The sequence below is a fragment of the Daucus carota genome, chromosome 7, assembly GCF_001625215.2.
Source record: "Daucus carota subsp. sativus chromosome 7, DH1 v3.0, whole genome shotgun sequence".
Classification (NCBI taxonomy): Eukaryota; Viridiplantae; Streptophyta; class Magnoliopsida; order Apiales; family Apiaceae; genus Daucus; species Daucus carota.
In genome coordinates, this window is record NC_030387.2 from 33,396,190 (window position 1) to 33,415,788 (window position 19,599).

The window sequence follows — 19,599 nt, forward strand, 5'->3', positions numbered from 1 at the left end:
AACAAGAATTTTTAAGTATTTAATTAGATGAAAGGTAAAAATACATAAATATGAATAATATATTTATTCACATATGAAATTATTCCTCAAAGTGTACCTACTTACGAGTTGGTTGAATTTATAATATTCGGTTACCCAATTCAAATCTAATCGATCCTAAAATCTTTTCTTTTTCAAAGATAAAATTAATAACATTTAATATATTTTCATGATAATTAGCTTATTATCAAAACCTATTCTTAAACAAAAGCTCATAGCACATGTTATCACATCTATATCCATATATGTTATTTTTTGTCCCAATATAATTATAAATATTATTATCTATGAAGATTTAAAAGTAAAAAAAGTAAAAATCTCTTTTTTTTAAATAAAAAAGTTGAAAGTTTTTTTTTTATGATAAAAAAATTGAAAGTTAATTCCACCGATAAGATGAGAACAACAAGAAAGACATCCTGTGTAATACAAATACACACACATAGTTGCAGATAGGTACATATACCTGTGCAGGGCTTTGCTACAAGAAAAGCTCAAGAGTTTCAAACTCTGCGCATAATTGTCAAAATGGCTGCTTGTAAGACTCTATCTCGCTCTTTTACTTAGTTTTTCTCGCCTTGTAAACCCAATTCATTAATTTATCACTTAAGAACTTCTTGAAATTTTAATAATTTTCTTTTGTGATTTTAGTCTAAAGGTCATGTCCTTTGTTTCATTCACAAAGTTTGTATATATTTGCGAAATGGTTATTTGGGTGATTAAAAGATTGCATTTTTATGATATTTCTGTCATTGAGTTGCTGAACCAGGTAATTTTGTAGTTTCAGGTTTAAACTTGTCAAACTTGAAATTGGGTTCTTGTAAAATTGAAGCTTCCCCCCTGGTACCATTGCCCGGCCTTAAAGATCGAAAACATGGTGTTTTGATATTATCCCAGAGGCCAGCCAGAAAGCTAATTGGTTGCCGGTGTTCATCAAGTGCACAATGTAAGTATTTTTGTTTGCATACCAGCAATAGACCTTTGGTTTGTAGTTCACAGCATCATTTGTTCCGCCCCGCGGTTTTGATATATATCCTGACAATTACGGTTTATATCCTAATTTACTTATTGGAATGTCCTAAATAAATGTCATATTTCTATGTTATCACTGATTATTGATATTTTTCTTGAGAACCCTGTAAATACTCTTTATGTTTTCCTGAAAATGAATATAAATGTGTTAGAAATGTAAAGTTGGTAGAAAAAAAATAATGATAATTGAAATCATAGTTGTGGATTTTGGAGGATAGTGTACACTACTGCAATTTATAAATACCTTGCAAACAAATTGAATTAGTTGCCAATAATCGTGAAGAAGAAAGGTTAAATGTTGTAGAATTGACATAGATGTCATAATTTTGTGTTGTTTTCCTGCAAAAGCAAGAAATTTTTTGACAATCAAGATAAAGCTGAATGTTTGATGATTATTTGTTGTGATTCTTTTCTTCACTTTCTATGCTTATTATGAAGTGTGAATATAAGTATAAAGTTGGCATTTTTGCTTTGAGTTGTGACTGTTCCAGTACATGTGTGTGCTTTCATTGTTATCATAGCAGCACAGATACATTCAGGCGACGGCTTCGAAGAAAATGAACCTCTTGGCTCAACTAGACAAATTGCTCCAAATGCAGTTGAGGCAAGTTGCTTACTTTATGTGTATATGCTTACCATGTATTAGCTGTTTTCTGACTGCACAGTAAGAACTGCTGATTATCTTTGTACAGTACTTGACTGCTGTTCTTGAGTGTAATCTGTAAATAAAATTGATTAATTTTGAAATATCAGGACTGTTGTTAAAATTATAAAGGAGTGTTAACTGAAAGACAATATGTAGTCGGATTTAATAATAATTTGTCTTTAAGTTTATTGTAGAAAGTTATTTATTTTGCGATGAAAATTGCCCTCTTTATCTTAAAACCTGAGAAGAACCTCAATCTGAGATATTATATATGAAGGTAAGTTTTCATTGGGACCCGTACCAGATCCTGCTGCTGAGGGAGCCTGTTCACTGGCATGACCTGTACCATGAAATCTTTAGCTTTAAAATGAAACTTGCGAATTCACACTTGTGGCGTTCTAATCAAGTTAAATATGTAATAAGTGGTTCACAATATCCTGACCTCATGTGATGGTAGGAAAATGTCCTGTTTTGTCGATTCAGCATAAGTTATAACTCAAACATACTCATTATGAAAATTATGATTAGGGTACAGATAACTTATATTCTTATTAACTATCATTACAGGTGGAGTCTCTCCTCGAAGAAATTTGTGACACTACTTCAATAGCAGAATTCGAACTGAAAGTGAGTACTTCTATAGATTTCTGATTTTTGTTTCCATGATTAATTCAGTAAACTCAAGTGAGCCTTACTCGTTAGTGGCATGATTTAGCATCTGCACTCATTACTCACCAATTAGATAAAAAACCTTGTTAATCACATTCCTATCTCACACTTTTACTCTCTGCTAGTTTGGTGGATTTCGGCTATATGTAAGTAGGGACTTAAGTGGCAAAAATGAAGCTCCACAACTTCCAGTTTCTGCTCCTTTGACCAGTACCGCTGTTTCGGTGCCTGAGCTTAATGGGTCCGCCACTTCAACTTCATTAGCCATTTCTAAACCGGCCCTTACTTCAGGTGGCATACAATCATTCCTTGACAGAGCTGGTGATGATGGGCTGGTAATATTGCCATCTCCAAAGGTCAGAATGGAATACAATATCCTGCTTATACAGTGAGTATAAAATATCGCAATATATCCTGAGCGATAACTCAAATATTTGGTTCAGGTTGGCTATTTTCGGAGGTGTAGAACCATCAAGGGCAAACGTGCACCTCCAGCATGCAAAGAGGTACTCAATTGTGCAATTTTGGGTGTTAGAGACAAAAACGTTTTATATTTTTTAAAGCATAGATGAATTCAGAAATCACGTTCCCAATGGCAATTATTTTTCTTATTGTAACTATTAGAGTTATTAAATGATGTTAGATCTTGCTTTTGTATTGTTCAGACTTCTGAAACATCTATTTTAGTAATGGATATTTCCTCTTCTTATATAAACTTATATATAGCATTAGGGTGAGATGAAAAATACATGTTGATAATTTCATACGTTTTGGTAATGTTTGTTTGTTACTTCTGTTTCTGAGTTCATAGTAAATAACTGTGTCGTGTTTATGAAGCTTAATATGGAGTCGTCATGTAAGAGATATAATTCAGGCATTTAGGTTTACGGTTTACACCATTTTAAGTCATGGAAGACTCACATTATTAGGCCAGTTCCCTATAAAGCATTAAAAAAAATGTATAATAATGGATTCCAGCATACATTTCAATATATTGTCTCCTGCAGTTCTGCATCATTACAATTTTCAGTATGACAGGTTCTCCCTTTCAGTCTGTTGGTAATAATATTTAAATTCTCTTCTGACAGAAGCAAACAGTAAAGGAGGGTCAAGTACTTTGCTTCATCGAACAACTTGGTGGCGAGATCCCGATTGAGGTAAGTATCTGAGAAGTCAAACGAAGCTGTTGAGACTGTTGAGATTATTCTAATGTCATCGATTTATATATACCTAGTGAAGAAATGAAAGAAAGATCTAAATTGAATTCACTGCAAAAGATATCATCACTCATTCCCAGTACATAACCTAACTATAATACTGATGTAAGTATGTAACTATATAAGCCTCAAATCAGCCGCACCACATGCTTTTCATGCCTATCTGCAAGCTGGCACAAATATGAGCAAAACTTACTATTAATACTCAATATGAGCATTACTAACTGCATTAGTACCGTCAATTCATGTTCCTTTAATACAGCAGCAGTTGTTGAAATATCTTTTACTATATACACCGTAAATTACAATGTCGTGTATTAATTCTGTGATCTACTGATTCTTTTTTCTAGTCGGAGACTTCTGGAGAGGTTATTAGAATACTTAGAGAGGACGGAGGTATGCCTGATGATCACTTGCTTAATATCTCTTGCATCTTTTTGCTGCTTAGCTTATCTTTTCTGTTTCACTTGACAGATCCGGTTGGATATGGTGATGCTCTGATTGCAATCCTGCCTTCTTTCCCTGGAATAAAGAAGCTTCAATGAATATTTTGTGTATTTTCATTAAATTTGCCAGTTCTAAAGAAACAGTTTTGGGGTCGTTTTTTGTTTTTGTCTTACCAGATTCGGAGTGTTTGTCATGTACATTTGAGCAAAACTTAAAAGTTAGAGTTTGGATAACTGTGCTTCATATTTTATTTTTTTGGCTAAATTTTTTAAAAAGGGTGCAACACCAAAACTTCCAATCCCATGACTATTCTCGTTCAAGCACGCTTAACTTAATCCGGCCCAACTCGGCCTCAAATTTGATGCCATGTATATTTATGGTATACGTATATGTGGCTAGTGCAAAGCAGAGGGAATGTTATTTCATCCCGTAAATAATATACAGGAAACATTGTCGTAATTTTATCTAATTATATATATTATTTGAAAAAACGGGAAAAAAAACTATATTTTATGCAATTTTTCACTTAAATGTCTCGATAAGTACTATGGATTATAGATCAATAACGGGCTTTTAGTGGTCCAGTGGGCTTAAGCCCAATATAAGTAGAAAGTTGGCGGTAAAAAGGTAAAAAAGTAAAAGGACACTTTTTTAACGTTACCAATTTATCATCACTGTTGCATACAGAGTTGATGCTATATCTGGAAATTTATCCAAGGGCTTTTGATCTTCTCCACCAGCTTCAAATGTAATCAATCTCAGTACACATTATTAACATCTTTGTATGCATACATTTACAGCTTGTATCCATCTCCATTTTGTTTTTTACTTTTACCTTTGAAATGGGCTAGTCTTTTTTTTTATTGTGTTCCAAGTTACACTTTCTTGCTAACAAAGTCTTTTCTTCAATCCCATTTATTTTTTATTTTTTGCTTAGATCTTTAGTTGGGGTTTCATAAATTTGTGTTTTGTGAAATGGGTTGTTTTGATATTCGAGATTTATGGGGGTTTTGAGATATAAAGTATAAACCCTCAAAATCTTTCTATTTTTCTGCAAAAAAGTTGAGTGTTTGTACTAAAACCCCTGTTTGAGGCTGTTTTAAGAATGGAAAATATTGAGCAGGCTCGTGACATTCGTGGTAGATTTAGGACTGATGATGAACCATTTGGAGTTGGTGGTAATGCTGATCATTGTAGATCTTTTAAGAGGCCTAGAGTTTCGGAAAATATAAGGGACTCGAGACTGCCTAATTTGAACAACACATCGAGGGCAGGCATTTCTTTTAAGAGTCAGCCATGTTGTGATTTTAGAACCCGGGGTTGTAGTTATGGGACTAACTGTCGTTATTCTCATGAGTTTCGCGGAATAGACCAAGGTGAATTGGTGGCAAAGGAGATTGGACTTGGCTATAATAATGTGTGCAAGTGGTATACCAGTGGGAAACCATGTCCGTATGGCAATAGATGTCGCTTTCCTCATGAAGATGTTAAGAATGGTGTGGACGAGTTTAGGAAGAGTCATGCCATTAGCATTGCTGGTTATAATCAGGGCTTGAGTTTGAAGCAAGACAATAGACTTGGGGGATCAGGTTTTGGGGCTAAACAGGATAATACGCCTGTGGATGTAAGCTTGAGGGCAAACCAAGCACATCAACGACATATGTCTTGGAAGACGAGGCTGTGTAACAGGTGGGAAACAGTTAAAGAGTGTCCATATGGCTCGAAATGTTTCTTTGCTCATGGATTGGCAGGTACTTTTTCACCTGTAATTACTAGTCTTGCTAAGTGCTATGTGTTGTTTATGTTTTAGAATGTGTAGTCTGAGCAGCTGATCTTTCTTAATAATTACGATACAATGGGTCTACTTGGGAAAGTAATGTATCGAACTCTAGTTGATATGCTAGCACTTTTTGTTTGTTTCTCATTGAGAGTTGATACTCATGTGATGGGATTGCTTGGGGACACTGTTGCACTTCCTTTTCTGCAAGAAATATGTATATCATATAAACAACATACTATCAGATGCTATTAATATGAAATGGTTAGAGGCTTATGTACTCTGCTATATTGGGTATTCTCCAGGTTAATAAATGTCAGCATTCAGTTTCATATATGTTTCTAAGGACTGTTAGCAATTTGTAGAAAAAATGTCCGACTTATGGTTTGTTTAAGGTACTTCTCCTGGTTTAGAATGCTGCTTGAAGTTGGCAGATCACTATGTAATCTTCATCTGGGGTCAATTATATGATTTTGCTCTTCGAAAAACATCTTTTTTATTGGATGTTAGATCTGGAAATTAGAAATAGGGAAACAAGTTACTTGAAATGTTTTCTTCTTCCAGAATCGGAAGCATATGTGAAATGTACATAGCTTACACAACGTAAACAATTACCAGGCATTCACTAGGTACGAAAATTGAAATAGCTATTTTGGCTCAATAAACTTAATATTTAAGTAGGTGCCTCATGTCAGTTATTTGATGGCAGAACTTCTTCCTGGACCAAGCGCAAGAAACAAAAATCAATCTTTAAGATCTGTTGCTGGTATTGCTAAGGATGAAAAGAACGGGGTTGCTCAGGTGGAAGGTAAAGAAGAATGCTCCATCAGGTGGAAGACAGTGAATAAGCTCGTCGGGATCTATGCTGATTGGATTGAGGATATGCCTTCTCAGCCTGATATGTGATTAGCTATCATTTTGTCGCTTTTTGGTGTCTCCTATGCCCTCTACAACTACCCTGATGAAACACTGGCTTATTTTCAGCTTGCTAATGGATATTACTATCTGGGCATTAATATTCTCAGCTTGAAGTACTGAATACTTCAAGGACTACTAATTCACCCAAATTTGTCAAGTCCTGTGTTTTGAAAACAAGAGATGGTGTACATAATATGGGTTCTCTTCAAATCATTTTCATGTGTAAAAGTCATTTGTCAATCTTGGCAGATATAGATAGAAATTTCTTTGAATGCCTAGCTTATATTGTAGAGTACTTTTTTTTGTATCAAGTATGACTTAAAAGCACCAAAATTACTGAGTATTTATGTACTATATAAATACATGGTCCATTTTGACACTCCTGGTTGAAGAAGAAGGTGAAAAATTTACTATGACCGACCAGTAATCGTAACCAATTACATACATGGCTAAATGCAATAAGCTAAATTATCCCAAAGTCAACCTTAAACTAACATGTGAAAGAACCTGAGGCTAATATCAAGTCTGAGAAGCATGAATGAGCAAATTATGTTAACAAACATAAGAAAAAAGAGGATTCTGAAAAAGATTGTCCAGAAAATCGTGGTGTGTTAAACATGCTTGCTAGATTGCTTGAGGATGATTTGCTATCTAAATCAGAAACAAATAACCAAAGACTCATATTCAGATACAAAATACAAATCATAAACTCAAAATCATACAGTACTGAATACCAAGTATAGAAGGTGTACAGAACTCTCAAGTCATAACCATGATAAGCTAAGGAATATGATTATCAAGTTGGGTACTAGTGCATCAGTTTACCATGTTTCGAAAGTAATTACAAATGTAGAAGTTGGACCAAGAAAAAGAAAGTGAGAAAAGGTTGATCCGTGGGTGAGTATAATTGAGGGTGAAGTTGTAGTCGAGTAGAACAATACCTACTGATTGGATGTTGCATATGCAAAGCTGGCTTTCCAGAAAAACAGGTTCGGCAGTTCCAGATCCTCCAACTTACAGGTAAGATCACCTTGACCAGTTCTCGCATCAGGAATGTTGGGCTCTTAGGAATGACCGAATGAGTCTTCCATATGCCTTATCACATAATGAACCTGATATCTTCAACATCAGAGAATAGGTAACGGTATAGATAAGTTTCAGCTCAATAAAGACGCGAAATTAAAGATCAGATCATATCCGTACACTGGAGGCTCTTACTTTACAACAGGAAGCAAGATGCAGAATGAAAGATCAGATCCTATCCATAAACTTGGAGGCTTTTACTTTATTATATGTGGTCTCATCATTGCTCATAATCAGTATTCAGTAGCAGCTACTATTGTGATGTAAATGATTGGCTGATAACAACGGATGCATATGTGTCTAGTCCACCATTATTTGCACTGATGTAATCCTAATAAGTTCACACATTCCACAATTTGCAACTTAAATTCTGTAACAGATCCTAGTTCACAATACATTAGTTCTTTCAACTTTTCATACAGTCCCTCTATGCAGCCCAAATGGTTATAGCTTTTCAACCTATTCTTATAAGTCATTTTTAAGAAGTACATAGTTCAAAGTAATATGATTGCAAAAAATATCTGCTATTGAAATTTGTGATATCCATGGATATAAACATATTATAGCTCAATCATAATACAAGCTTTTCCTAGCAGGATGCAAAAACATCAAGATGTTAATATAAAATGTATGTAAATCCTCTAACTGATGATGAAGAACTTATATAAGGATGAATGTTCTAATGGAAGAAAATGTTTTAGAACCACTTACAGGAATGCAAGATAGAGATATATTTGCAGTTGTATATATTAACATATATAGCATATATTAACATATATAGCATTATCATTTTATACATTGAATTCACTTTGTAGATGTTTCGCCCAATTCATGGAAACGAGCAGGACAGTAGGTAAAAGAAGGTTTGATTCTGTAATTACAGGACTGCTATATAATAAGAACTAGTTATGAAACTCAATAGTTTTTTCTTTTATTGCAAATGGATTATGTGAATGTTGAGGCACACTGTAAAAGATTCTTTCTGTATTCTATACACATATAGTTGCTGGTTGAGCAGACTTGATTGCAGACCTGGCTTTCTGTACTCTTCATGAACATATTTCAGCTGACTGAGCATACTTGATAGTGGACCTGGCTAATGCATCCATGGGGTCAATACATTTTTTAAGTAGGGGATCATCTTGAGGTAAAAGTTCTCGCAATTCATCAGACGCCAGGATAACAGTGTTCACGGCTCTAACTAATAGTACCTGTAGGGCAATTCTTAGAAGAGTTTGTGCTCCTTCTACATCATTTTTAGTCAGAGCTTCAATTGCAGGGTCTATAGTATGCTCCATTGTTGCTTTATCCGGTAGCACAACCTCGAAACCCTGCATATTCAGGATTTCAAAATGAGCAGAAACAATCTATAAGAAATTGCTGTTTGAAAACTATCTGAATGTAGCTGAAGCAACATTTAAGTCCACAAAAGTCATGTTGGGTCATTTCTGACAGAAGATTAATAATTTACTTGATAGCAAAAGAAAAAATGGGAGCTAGAAATGAAAATTTGCCCAGAAATAAACTAGCAATACCTCATTGTGAAGTTTGTCCTTATAAATGCCTGTCAACAAAGTTGTGCTGGTGGAAAGAACACCGATCCGTAGAGGACTTCCAGCTTCAAGTGGCCTCAAATTTGCTTCCTTGAGCTCCCTGGCAACACACTCACCCATATGAAGCACTGGAACAGAACATCCCTTTGAAACCTCATCATGCCAGAATTGTGATATATGACAAGGTATCGCAATGCAGCAAGCTCCAGAACTTTCAAGGAAAACCCTTTTACTCCTCAAATTTTCCACAATCGACATGTGATCTAACTTCAAACCTTCTGTTCTAGAAAAAGAACTTCTTTGGTGATGCAATAACTCCTTGTTCAACCCGGGGTCTGAACACAAAACAAAAGAAAGGCCAGCTCCTGCATCATCTGAACTCAATGCCACGAGTTTCCTGACAAAACTGAGAGTAGAGTCGACGGATACACCTCCAATAATTCCCACCCCTTTTCGCTGTTTTAGCAAGAAACCACCTCCAATTGATGAAGCATATGAACCGGAACTCCTTGTAGAGTCGGGTAAACTCTCGTTCTGGTCCGTTTGCAAAGCTATAGACAACGGCAATGCAACTCGAACCGGATTTATCATATTTCCAGAAAAAGTACTATGTTTTCTGAAATTGCACAAAACATGTGACGGATAATTTAATGCACGGAAAGGCATTTCCCAGCACTTTTAAGTAATGTACATGTTCCAGAAACCAAAGAACAACAAGATGCTGCTTTTCTCTCAGCCCTTGTGAGTTGTGTAGCCTTGTGAAACAAATATACGTGGTAAATAAGTAGTGAATCCTAAAACAAGAATCGAATTCTACTTTTTAGGACAAGGACAAGAGGAAGAATGGATGATGATCAAATCCGAGTTCATTTCAACGGGTGCAATGATTTTTATACCAAATGAGTATTTGTTAGGCGAAATGGTCACTTAACAAGTTATGATGTAATATCAGATTCTTCGAGAAAAGCCACTTGTTAAAATAATAGTGACTAATGACTAACGAGGACATGAAAAAGAAGACAACAAGTGAAGAACAAGGAGGAGAAAGACACAGCAGTATCTTTTTCACTGTGTATGGATCTTCCGACATGGTGCATGGGAAGTTGGGTGGTGAGGGTCGGATGTCTGCAACTCCGGACACCTAACTAGCAGACAAATCACCATTTCAACCAAACATACATCACCTCACAAATAATATGTACTTCTCGTGTAACATGCAAATTTTGCGAGCCTTTTTCAGTCAAAGGTTCGATATTTATTAACATCCATCACAAAGTTAACAAAAAGAGGAGGTCATAATAATACCCATTCCATGACCCAGGAGGAAAACAAACTGTCCTCGTACATCTAACATGATTTGGGCCTCTATCTCCAAGTGAGCAATTGTAAATGTTATGTGACCCACTCTATATACTCTACAGGTATGTAAAATGAATTTGGTTAGGAAATGTTTGGGCCGAATTTTCCCCATTTTACAAATAGATTCCCTCCGTCTCTATAAATTGATTTCCTCGACAGAATCCGCCCATATTCTAATACTCATTCCTTGGGAAGAAGAATTATGTATTTTTAAAAATTGTCGATTAGACTAAAAATGATTGGTTAAATTGTACGGTGTTATGTAAATTTCTAAAAATGTATGTTATAATTATTTCATCTTATTATAAATAAAATACATTATTCTAGTATAATAATAGATGATGTGGATTCTTGGTATCGGTCTGCGGAAATTGACACAACATAAAAGATTGGTTATAATTATAAATAAGAATGTTTTATGAAATCTATATATATTATCTATAAATTTTATTTTTGTCATGCCGCGTAGATTTTTAGTTAAGAATTTTATGGATGTGGAGGTGCTCACATGATAACTTTTACTTATTTATTCATAATAGATATATTATATTAAATTAAAATATTTATATATATGATAATAACTGAAATATTTTTTAGAAAATTATGCGGAAAGTACAAAATGACATGCTTTATAGATGTTTTATTTGTGTTGGTTAATGTACTAATTTTTGTGTACAATCAAAAGGAACCCTTTATTATATCTTACTTTATTTTATAGAGTAAGTATAATGTTTATTTTAGCTGAGACCTGAGATTATAAACTTGTATTTTATGATAATTTTCACTATATTTGACATTTTTATTTTATCTATTTCCCATGTACAGTTGAGTTCAATGATTTTATTTAAAATATAATATAACATTGTCTAAATATCTGTATATATCTCACATATTTCTTATTACTCTTTTTAAAATTATAATTTTCTACAATGTATGGAATTGTTAGAGTAACAGAAGATAAATAATTGCCAAAATTTCTTTGTATAATTTCAATTCGCGATTATATACGTGTAAAGTTCATGAATGATCGTAGGACTCACAACATTGATGATCGAGGTATAAAAGCAAAAAGGTAAAAGGTTGCTGACAAAAGAATACAGAGGGATCGATGCTGGAATCTGGATGGGTGGCTGGAGTTTGATGACTAAGTGTTGTCATTTATTATTATTATTATTATCATTATTATTAATTTATTAAAATTGGCTCTTCAGCTCTCCATGAACCACCCTCTTCTGTCAAAAACCAAAGATGCAAAAGCGAGGATACACTAGTTACTGGAATAGCAACAAAATGTAATCATCATGCACTAAAATACACTGCTCTCGATTCACGAGCCGCGTCACATGTGGGACCGCATCAGTTTCGGTTTTTCACACTTCCCGTTCCCGATGTCAAATTCCATCCTAATTATTGGTCTCTTTATTAATTCATCCTATGTACTCCCTCCGTCCCAATGAATTGTATACAGTTTTCTTTTTGGGACGTCCCATCAATTGTATACATTCCAAAAGTAGTAAACTTTTATCATATAAAAAATCATTACACCAACTACTTTCTTCCACTATCTCCATTCTATAATAATATAAACACTATTACACCCACTAATTTCCTCCACTATCTCAAATATATCATTAAATATAAATGGGTCCCACCACTATACCCACTTTTCATCTAACTTTACTCATTTCTTACACAATTTCTTGGTCTCCGTGTCCCAGTCATTTGTATACAAATGACTGGGACGGAGGGAGTATTGTTTCTACCATTAAAATACTACTACTACTTGTACTATGTTTATTGTTTAAAGAGTACTCTATACTGCTGGCATGATTTGGTGATGTATGTGACTATGTGAGTTTAACAAGTCTTGTAGTAACATAATTGTACCATGTGGAGGAACCTTCCCTCTGATCTCTTAGCTAACATCTTCTCCATCCTCTCCCCAGACTCCTTAGCTCGTGCCATGACGGTGTGCAGGGAGTGGCACAAGTGCGCCAAGTGCACCCCCTCCCGGCTGCGCCACCCTGCCTGGTTGCTTGCTCTGCCTTGCCACACCCGTAGCAGCCTCTTCTGTTATGTTCACAACCCAACTCTCCAAACTTGGCACATGCTCTCTTTAAGCTTTGTTCCAACCCCATCTAAAGCGATCGCAACAATCAATGGTTTGGTGCTCTTTAAGTCCACCACCATAGCCCTTCAATTGTCCGTTTGCAACCCCTTTACTCGCCAATTCAAGTACCTTCCGCTACTCTGCATTGCTCGTACCAACCCCGCCATTGGCGTCGTAGAAGTTGGCTCCAATCACTTCATGATCTATGTGGCGGGCGGGATGTCGGATGCATCAAAAGCTGGTGGTGCGACGTATGAGCCTACGGTTGAAATGTATGATTCACAATTCGATACATGGGAAATCATCGGAACAATGCCGGTTGAAATTGCAGTAAGGTTGACAGTTTGGAGCCCAAATGAGAGTGTGTACTCAAATGGAGTCTTGTACTGGATCACTTCTGCCAGGGCTTATAGCATAATGGGCTTTCAAGTTCAGACAAACAGGTGGAGAGAATTGAGTGTGCCTATGGGTGATACACTTGAATTTGCATCATTGATCCCAAGAAGTGGTAAGTTGACACTCGTTGGGGGCAACGTAGACGCCTGGATATGGGAGCTAGGGGTGGAGGATGATTGGTGCTTGGTCGAAAAAATGGGATTGGACCTGAAGACGAGATTTTTAGGGGGAAAGGAAAGTTGGGGATGTACAAAATGTGTAGGGGTTGAGGGGGAAATGTGTTTGTATAAAGAGTCTGGCTTAGATATGTTGGCTTGGAGAAAAGTTGTGGGGGAATGTAGTAAGCGGGAATGGTGTTGGATCAAGGGTTGCAGTACCATCAAAGATAAGCAAGTGCCAAAATTTACAACCAAAGGACTACTAATTCACCCAAATTTGTCAAGTCCTGTGTTTTGAAAACAAGAGATGGTGTACATAATATGGGTTCTCTTTAAATCATTTTCATGTGTAAAAGTCATTTGTCAATCTTGGCAGATAAGAGATAGAAATTTATTTGAATGCCTAGCTTATATTGTAGACTACTTGTTTTGTATCAAATATGATGGTCCATTTTGACACTCCTGGTTGAAGAAGAAGGTGAAAAAATTACTGTGACCAACCAGTAATCGTAACCAATTACATACATAGCTAAATGCAATAAGCTGGGTTATCCCGAAGTCAACCTTAAACTAACATGTGAAAGAACCTGAGGCTAATATCAAGTCTGAGAAGCATGAATCAGCAAATTATCATGTCAACAAATATAAGAAAAAAGAGGATTTTGAAAAAGATTGTCCAGAAAATCGTGGTGTGTTAAACATGCTTGCTAGATTGCTTGAGGATGATTTGCTATCTAAATCAGAAACAAAAAACCAAAGACTCGTATTCAGATACAAAATACAAATCATAAATTCAAAATCATACAGTACTGAAACTAAGTATAGAAGGTGTACAGAACACTCAAGTCATAACCATCATGATAAGCCAAGGAATATGATCATCAAGTTGGGTACTAGTGCATCAGTTTACCATGTTTCGAAAGTAATTACAAATGTAGAAGTTGGACCAAGAAAAAGAAAGTGAGAAAAGGTTGATCCGTGGGTGAGTATAATTGAGGGTGAAGTTGTAGTCGAGTAGAACAATACCTACTGCTTGGATGTTGCATATGCAAAGCTAGCTTTCCAGAAAAACAGGTTCTGCAGTTCCAGATCCTCCAACTTACAGGTAAGACCACCTTGACCAGTTCTCAATCAGGAATGTTGGGCTTTTAGAAATGAGTCTTCCATATGCCTTATCACATGATTAACCTGATATCTTCAACATCAGAGAATAGGTAACGGTATAGATAAGTTTCAGCTCAATAAAGACGCAGAATGAAAGATCAGATCGTATCCGTACACTGGAGGCTCTTACTTTACAACAGGAAGCAAGATGCAGAATGAAAGATCAGATCCTATCCATACACTTGGAGGCTTTTACTTTATTATATGTGTTCTCATCATTGCTCATAATCAGTATTCAGTAGCAGCTACTATTGTGGTGTAAACGATTGGCTGATAACAACAGATGCATATGATTCTAGTCTACCATTATTTGCACTGATGTAATCCTAATAAGTTCACACATTCCACAATTTGCAACTTAAATTCTGTCACAGATCCTAGTTCACAATTTACATTAGTTCTTTCAACTTTTCGTACAGTCCCTCTATGCAGCCAAAATGGTTATAGCTTTTCAACCTATTTTTATAAGCCATTTTTTAAAAGTACATAGTTCAAATTAATACGATTACAAAAAAGATCTGCTATTAAAATTTGTGATATCCATGGATATAAACATATTATAGCTCAATCATAATACAAGTTTTTCCTAGCAGGATGCAAAAACATCAAGGTGAACCACTCTGTCCTAGTTGAATTGCAATAAACCTGCTACAAACAATCTTTTACATCACAATCCACATAACATATATGCATTCCAGGCTTCCAGCTGTAATAATGAAAAGAGCATTACTCAATTAGAGTTTCTTTAAGTGCAAATTCAAAGTACAAATTACATGTTTCTCGATACAGGCCTATATATCTGCTACTAGAATGGTAAAATTACATGTATAACATTAAGACTGTAAAACTAAAGATCCTACATATATCTGAATTCTTTTGGAGTCGAGACTAATTATAGAATACCTCAAGCTACTGCTTTATGAAACTCATAAAAAGAAATTAATACCATCATGCTACTATAAGAGAACTTGTTCAGCTACTGAGCTCTTCCATTAATCCCTGTAGTTCATAAGCAGGAATGATAATTTAGGTCTATGAAATAACCATGCTATTATCAAAGAAAGTAAGTAGGCTAAACTACCTGGGAGATATAATGTTCCGCATCAGTTCGCCTAAGGAAGAGAATTGCATGACGAGCAAGGTTTGCAAACTGATCACTGAGTACGACATTGCCAATTTCTTCAAGGACTCTCACCTTGATGTAGGGATCCTTTGGGGGAACCATATCCTGATGGATAGGAAGCAAGCCAAGGTAAATATTTCTTTTGATGCTTAAAGGTATTCTTCATTAACAGACAGTTTCATATTGTTAAATAAAAAATACTCCAGAAAATGGATGGAAATAAACATGTGACATTTTTTTACTGCACAAGTTCGTATGTTATATGGCTATATCTTTCTTCAATTAGTAGTTTCAAGGTGCAGAATACTAGAGGTTTTTTTCCAAGAAGTTCCAAGGAGTAATCAGAAGTTCCTCAAACAGGGGTAACAGCAATCAAACATAATTGTCAAGTGATGATAATATAGCTCAGATATAAGAAATGACTAACTTACAACAGCCAAATCAAGATCCAGTTCAGACATGTATGATTGCAGAGTTGCAGAATGATTCTTAAAATAATCTTTTTCTGGGTTGCTGAGCTTCTCTTCAATCTCCTCAGGAAGAACACGCTCAATTGTCCATCCCAGATGTTGAATAACTTCTGCTCGGTTATACCTATTTGTCAAGAAAGAACCAGCAAGAACCACTATTGAAAAACTTGATTCAATACTGAATGAAAATATTTGGCAAGAGATGAGTGGTGTTTACACATAGGCCATTAAACAACGCTTATTCCTGACTATTGAAAGATGATGCATAAGTGCCCCAAAGTGATCAGCATTTCTTGATGTTTGGTTATCTGGTCCATCTTCTTGCATTTTCCTGTTTGTACACCATATTCAAATTAGACGCAACACAGATGGAAGTTAAACAATGCAACAAAGAAAGAGGAGCTTGGACGAAAATCACACAGCACTATTACCAAGTACTGCAGCTACAAACTAGAGATACATTTCAAATAAGTCAAAGTCGACATGAAAAATTTGCACACGCAATTTAAATCAAAAAGACCATAATTATGAGCAAAATCTAATTTGTTCACAATTGATACAATTGTTTATCCAAAATCAAATGAATTTGTAATGATTACGAGCAACTTCTACTTAGTTTAAAATAGATCCGGTTGTTTTAAACGTTTTCAGTAAAATTTGAAATGGTATATTATACATTGGTAGTTCAAAATGTATCTCTAATTAAATTTTTAGATCTTTGAGTATAGGCAGTGTGATATTTTATGTGTAGGCTCATTTATAATTGCAGCAGAACCAAACTGCCAATACTATACAAGTACAAAGAACATTCAGCTGGAAACAGGGTGATAAAAAAGAAGAAAAAAACTCCAACCAAACATGAGTTTGAGATATATAATTGGCGCTGCTTCTGAGGAGAATTTGTCAATAGACCAATATATTTTGGAAAAAACATGTAAAATACATAAAAGTTTAAAAACATTAGCATGAAAATGAGATGGAAGTAAATTTGAACATTCCATGGGAAGCTACCTCAATAAGGATTGGAGATGAAGGAGATGACCATTACATTCTTCCAGTACTTGAGAAAAAAGATCATTCTGGAAAAACAAAAAGCGTACAAAATAAAACCAAAGTTAAATTATATATAACTGTGACCATTTCTCGCAAATATAACTGGTTATTAACCAGGACAAGATCATGCACTGAAGTGGCAACACTTGTATAAGATGATAATTCTGCTATGCTTTAACTGAGATCAATGTTATCAAGAGCAGATTCCATTGACCCGAATATGAACAAATTCATTAATATCTATTGAATGCAGTGAAAAACATCAATTTAACTATTAAAGAGCAAGGTAGAATTTAGAACGAGAACAAAGCTCACTTAAAACAAGTCCCTTAAATTGGGGAATCTGGACAAGCTAAAAGTAAAGAAAATAACTTGTTCTGTGGAACACAGAAACATACAATTCAGCCATCGATAGATTAGGTATCATGTCTTGACCAAACATTTTTAAAAAAATCCATTTCATATATACTCCAAAAATTGCTAAATGCTCACTTAATTTGTCGAATTGTCCATTACATCAATATCATCTCAAGTTCAAAACCCTAACTTTCAAAGAACAATTTGAAATCATTCCTAAATAGGCATATACGATTGAATTGAAATACGACAAACAAGCATAAATTTACAGAATTTTAAAGGATGATGATGCATACATTAAAGGCGGAGAGCTGGCCGGGTTCGCTGCTAGCAAATTCTTTGACCAATTCGCTTGCCTTTTTGCCGTACATGTTGAAATTTCAAGATTTGTGGTTGTTTAAATCAGCTGAGACATTTAATCAAACAATTAGAGGGCAGGATAGCTAAATTCAAGAAGATTTGTAATTTAGATTAATAAAGATGAGACGATGAAATTACCTAGGGACGGAAGTGTAAATGAGGGGCACTGTGAAAGTGAAAGTGCAGGGCTGGGAGGCTGATTGTAGGAGGTGCTTTCTGGCGGGAACATTTTAGATGCCAAATGCGCTATTTTAAAATTTTCAAATCTACTTGTAAGTTTTTCATTTATTATAGCAACAACCAGTAATAATTTTTTTAAATGAATAAATTATTATTTTTAGCGGAATAGTGTTAAGAGCAACTCCAAAGGCTCTCACCCCTTATGTATATCTGACGTGGCTTTGTATATTTACAAAATTGAGCCACTCCAAAACTGCTCCCATATTCTTTAAAATTTTACAAATCTATATATGACTTCTCCAAATTCACTAGCCCAGCTCATTTTCTGTAGTCTCTCCACATAGACTCCCGCCTATTCTAAACTCCCGCTCTCTGCCTTTCTTCATTTCCTGGTAAATTTTCGTACTTTTCTTGAAGACCAACAACTTTCTAATAATTCACATAAGAGCTTCAGGTCTACAGAAAATCTACATCAAGGTATGTTCTTTACAAATTTAATTTCATATTGTGCATAAAAAAAGAGAAACTAGGGCTATCTTTGTTTTGATTTATTTTTTCTGTTCCTGCAATTGAATATGTAACTGTTAAATTCATGTTTCAATCTTACTTGTAATTATATATTTTGGGAGATTTCGATTCTGGTTATGTATGTAATTATATATTTGGGGCCTGTGTAATATCATGAACTTGTCTAACTTTGCTTAATTTGGATTTATAAATTTTATACTATGGATTTGATGCATTTGTTGTAGTCTGTCATCCTAAACCAAGAAAAGAAAATATTGACTCCATAAACAAATTTAGGTATAGAAGAAATCAAGAATCTGGTAAAACACCATATTTTCGATACATATGTGCATTTGTGTTTCGTTTACTTTGAATAGTCTAACCTGTAAAACTAGTTGAACTTTCATTGTGAAATTGTCGATATTGTTGAACAACAGTAGTCGTTGTTAGCATTTATTCAGCTTCTTCTTCTTAGGCTCTCATCATTTCACGCATTAATCGGATAATATTTGACATTGTGTTTGCAAGTATAATAAATTTGGATTGAATTGTATCTAAAAATTTACAAGTGGTGATATATATAACATGAAAAAATGGCTGTTGAAAATATAGCCGTTGGAATTGTAACTGTTAAAAATATAGCCGTTGCAATTATAGCTGTTGAAATTTGAATATGAAATAAAATCGACAGAATATTGATTTTGAATTACAGATAACTAATATGAAGAATACCATCGGAGACACACACCTTTTTGGTTATCTATAATTTAAAGAATCATTATTATATATTATTTTAGATAACCAATATTGAGAATGTGGTTGGAGTTGCTCTTAGAGGGTGTTTTGCGGCCGTTAAACCTTGAAGCCTGGACTTTAATGTCATTTTTGATTTTAAATTAAAAAATATTTGTTATTGTAATAAGTCAGTAAAAATAATATAAAATTTCGAAGGCCCGATTAAAGCGTAGAAAAATTAATTTTATT

The 19,599-nt window shown here is 34.8% G+C and overlaps 5 protein-coding genes across 11 annotated transcripts; 3 read left to right on the forward strand and 2 right to left on the reverse strand.

Moving 5' to 3' along the window:
- Positions 1–439: 439 nt before the first annotated feature.
- Positions 440–4,280, forward strand: LOC108196261 (uncharacterized). 3 transcript variants are annotated; one of them, XM_017363464.2, is made up of 9 exons: positions 440–574; positions 818–982; positions 1,590–1,672; positions 2,282–2,341; positions 2,509–2,739; positions 2,827–2,889; positions 3,472–3,540; positions 3,951–3,996; positions 4,075–4,280. In XM_017363464.2, the coding sequence occupies exons 1-9, from the start codon at positions 565–567 to the stop codon at positions 4,143–4,145; spliced, it is 798 nt and encodes a 265-aa protein (XP_017218953.1). In that variant the 5' UTR covers positions 440–564; the 3' UTR covers positions 4,146–4,280. The 3 variants fall into 3 exon arrangements, with proteins under 3 accessions (XP_017218953.1, XP_017218954.1, XP_017218955.1); XM_017363465.2 differs by having other exon boundaries at positions 1,593–1,672; XM_017363466.2 differs by having other exon boundaries at positions 462–574; positions 824–982.
- Positions 4,281–4,501: 221 nt separating this feature from the next.
- LOC108196260 (zinc finger CCCH domain-containing protein 39) lies at positions 4,502–7,014 on the forward strand. The gene is made up of 2 exons (XM_017363463.2): positions 4,502–5,798; positions 6,534–7,014. Exons 1-2 carry the CDS (start codon positions 5,153–5,155, stop codon positions 6,728–6,730), a joined length of 843 nt encoding a protein of 280 aa, XP_017218952.1. The 5' UTR covers positions 4,502–5,152; the 3' UTR covers positions 6,731–7,014.
- On the reverse strand, positions 6,363–14,568 carry LOC108196259 (uncharacterized). Of its 4 annotated transcripts, none has more exons than XR_010285565.1 (4): positions 14,428–14,568; positions 9,361–9,994; positions 7,684–9,156; positions 6,363–6,782 (listed from the first exon to the last, which is right to left on the reverse strand). XR_010285565.1 is itself a non-coding variant. In XM_017363460.2 (4 exons), the coding sequence occupies exons 1-3, from the start codon at positions 14,445–14,447 to the stop codon at positions 8,875–8,877; spliced, it is 936 nt and encodes a 311-aa protein (XP_017218949.2). In that variant the 5' UTR covers positions 14,448–14,568; the 3' UTR covers positions 7,439–7,861; positions 8,858–8,874. The 4 variants fall into 4 exon arrangements, 2 of the variants coding, with proteins under 2 accessions (XP_017218949.2, XP_063937269.1); XR_010285564.1 differs by lacking the exon at positions 6,363–6,782 and having other exon boundaries at positions 7,439–7,861; positions 7,961–9,156; XM_017363460.2 differs by lacking the exon at positions 6,363–6,782 and having other exon boundaries at positions 7,439–7,861; positions 8,858–9,156.
- LOC108196258 (protein UNUSUAL FLORAL ORGANS) lies at positions 12,298–13,860 on the forward strand. Its single transcript, XM_017363459.2, has one exon. It carries the CDS (start codon positions 12,626–12,628, stop codon positions 13,697–13,699), a length of 1,074 nt encoding a protein of 357 aa, XP_017218948.1. The 5' UTR covers positions 12,298–12,625; the 3' UTR covers positions 13,700–13,860.
- LOC108196262 (uncharacterized) lies at positions 14,143–18,286 on the reverse strand. Of its 2 annotated transcripts, none has more exons than XM_017363467.2 (8): positions 18,067–18,286; positions 17,865–17,974; positions 17,170–17,237; positions 16,376–16,489; positions 16,120–16,282; positions 15,647–15,793; positions 15,512–15,564; positions 14,143–14,596 (listed from the first exon to the last, which is right to left on the reverse strand). In XM_017363467.2, the coding sequence occupies exons 2-7, from the start codon at positions 17,937–17,939 to the stop codon at positions 15,538–15,540; spliced, it is 594 nt and encodes a 197-aa protein (XP_017218956.1). In that variant the 5' UTR covers positions 17,940–17,974; positions 18,067–18,286; the 3' UTR covers positions 14,143–14,596; positions 15,512–15,537. The 2 variants fall into 2 exon arrangements, with proteins under 2 accessions (XP_017218956.1, XP_063937271.1); XM_064081201.1 differs by having other exon boundaries at positions 14,143–15,271.
- Between the last annotated feature and the right edge of the window lie 1,313 nt (positions 18,287–19,599).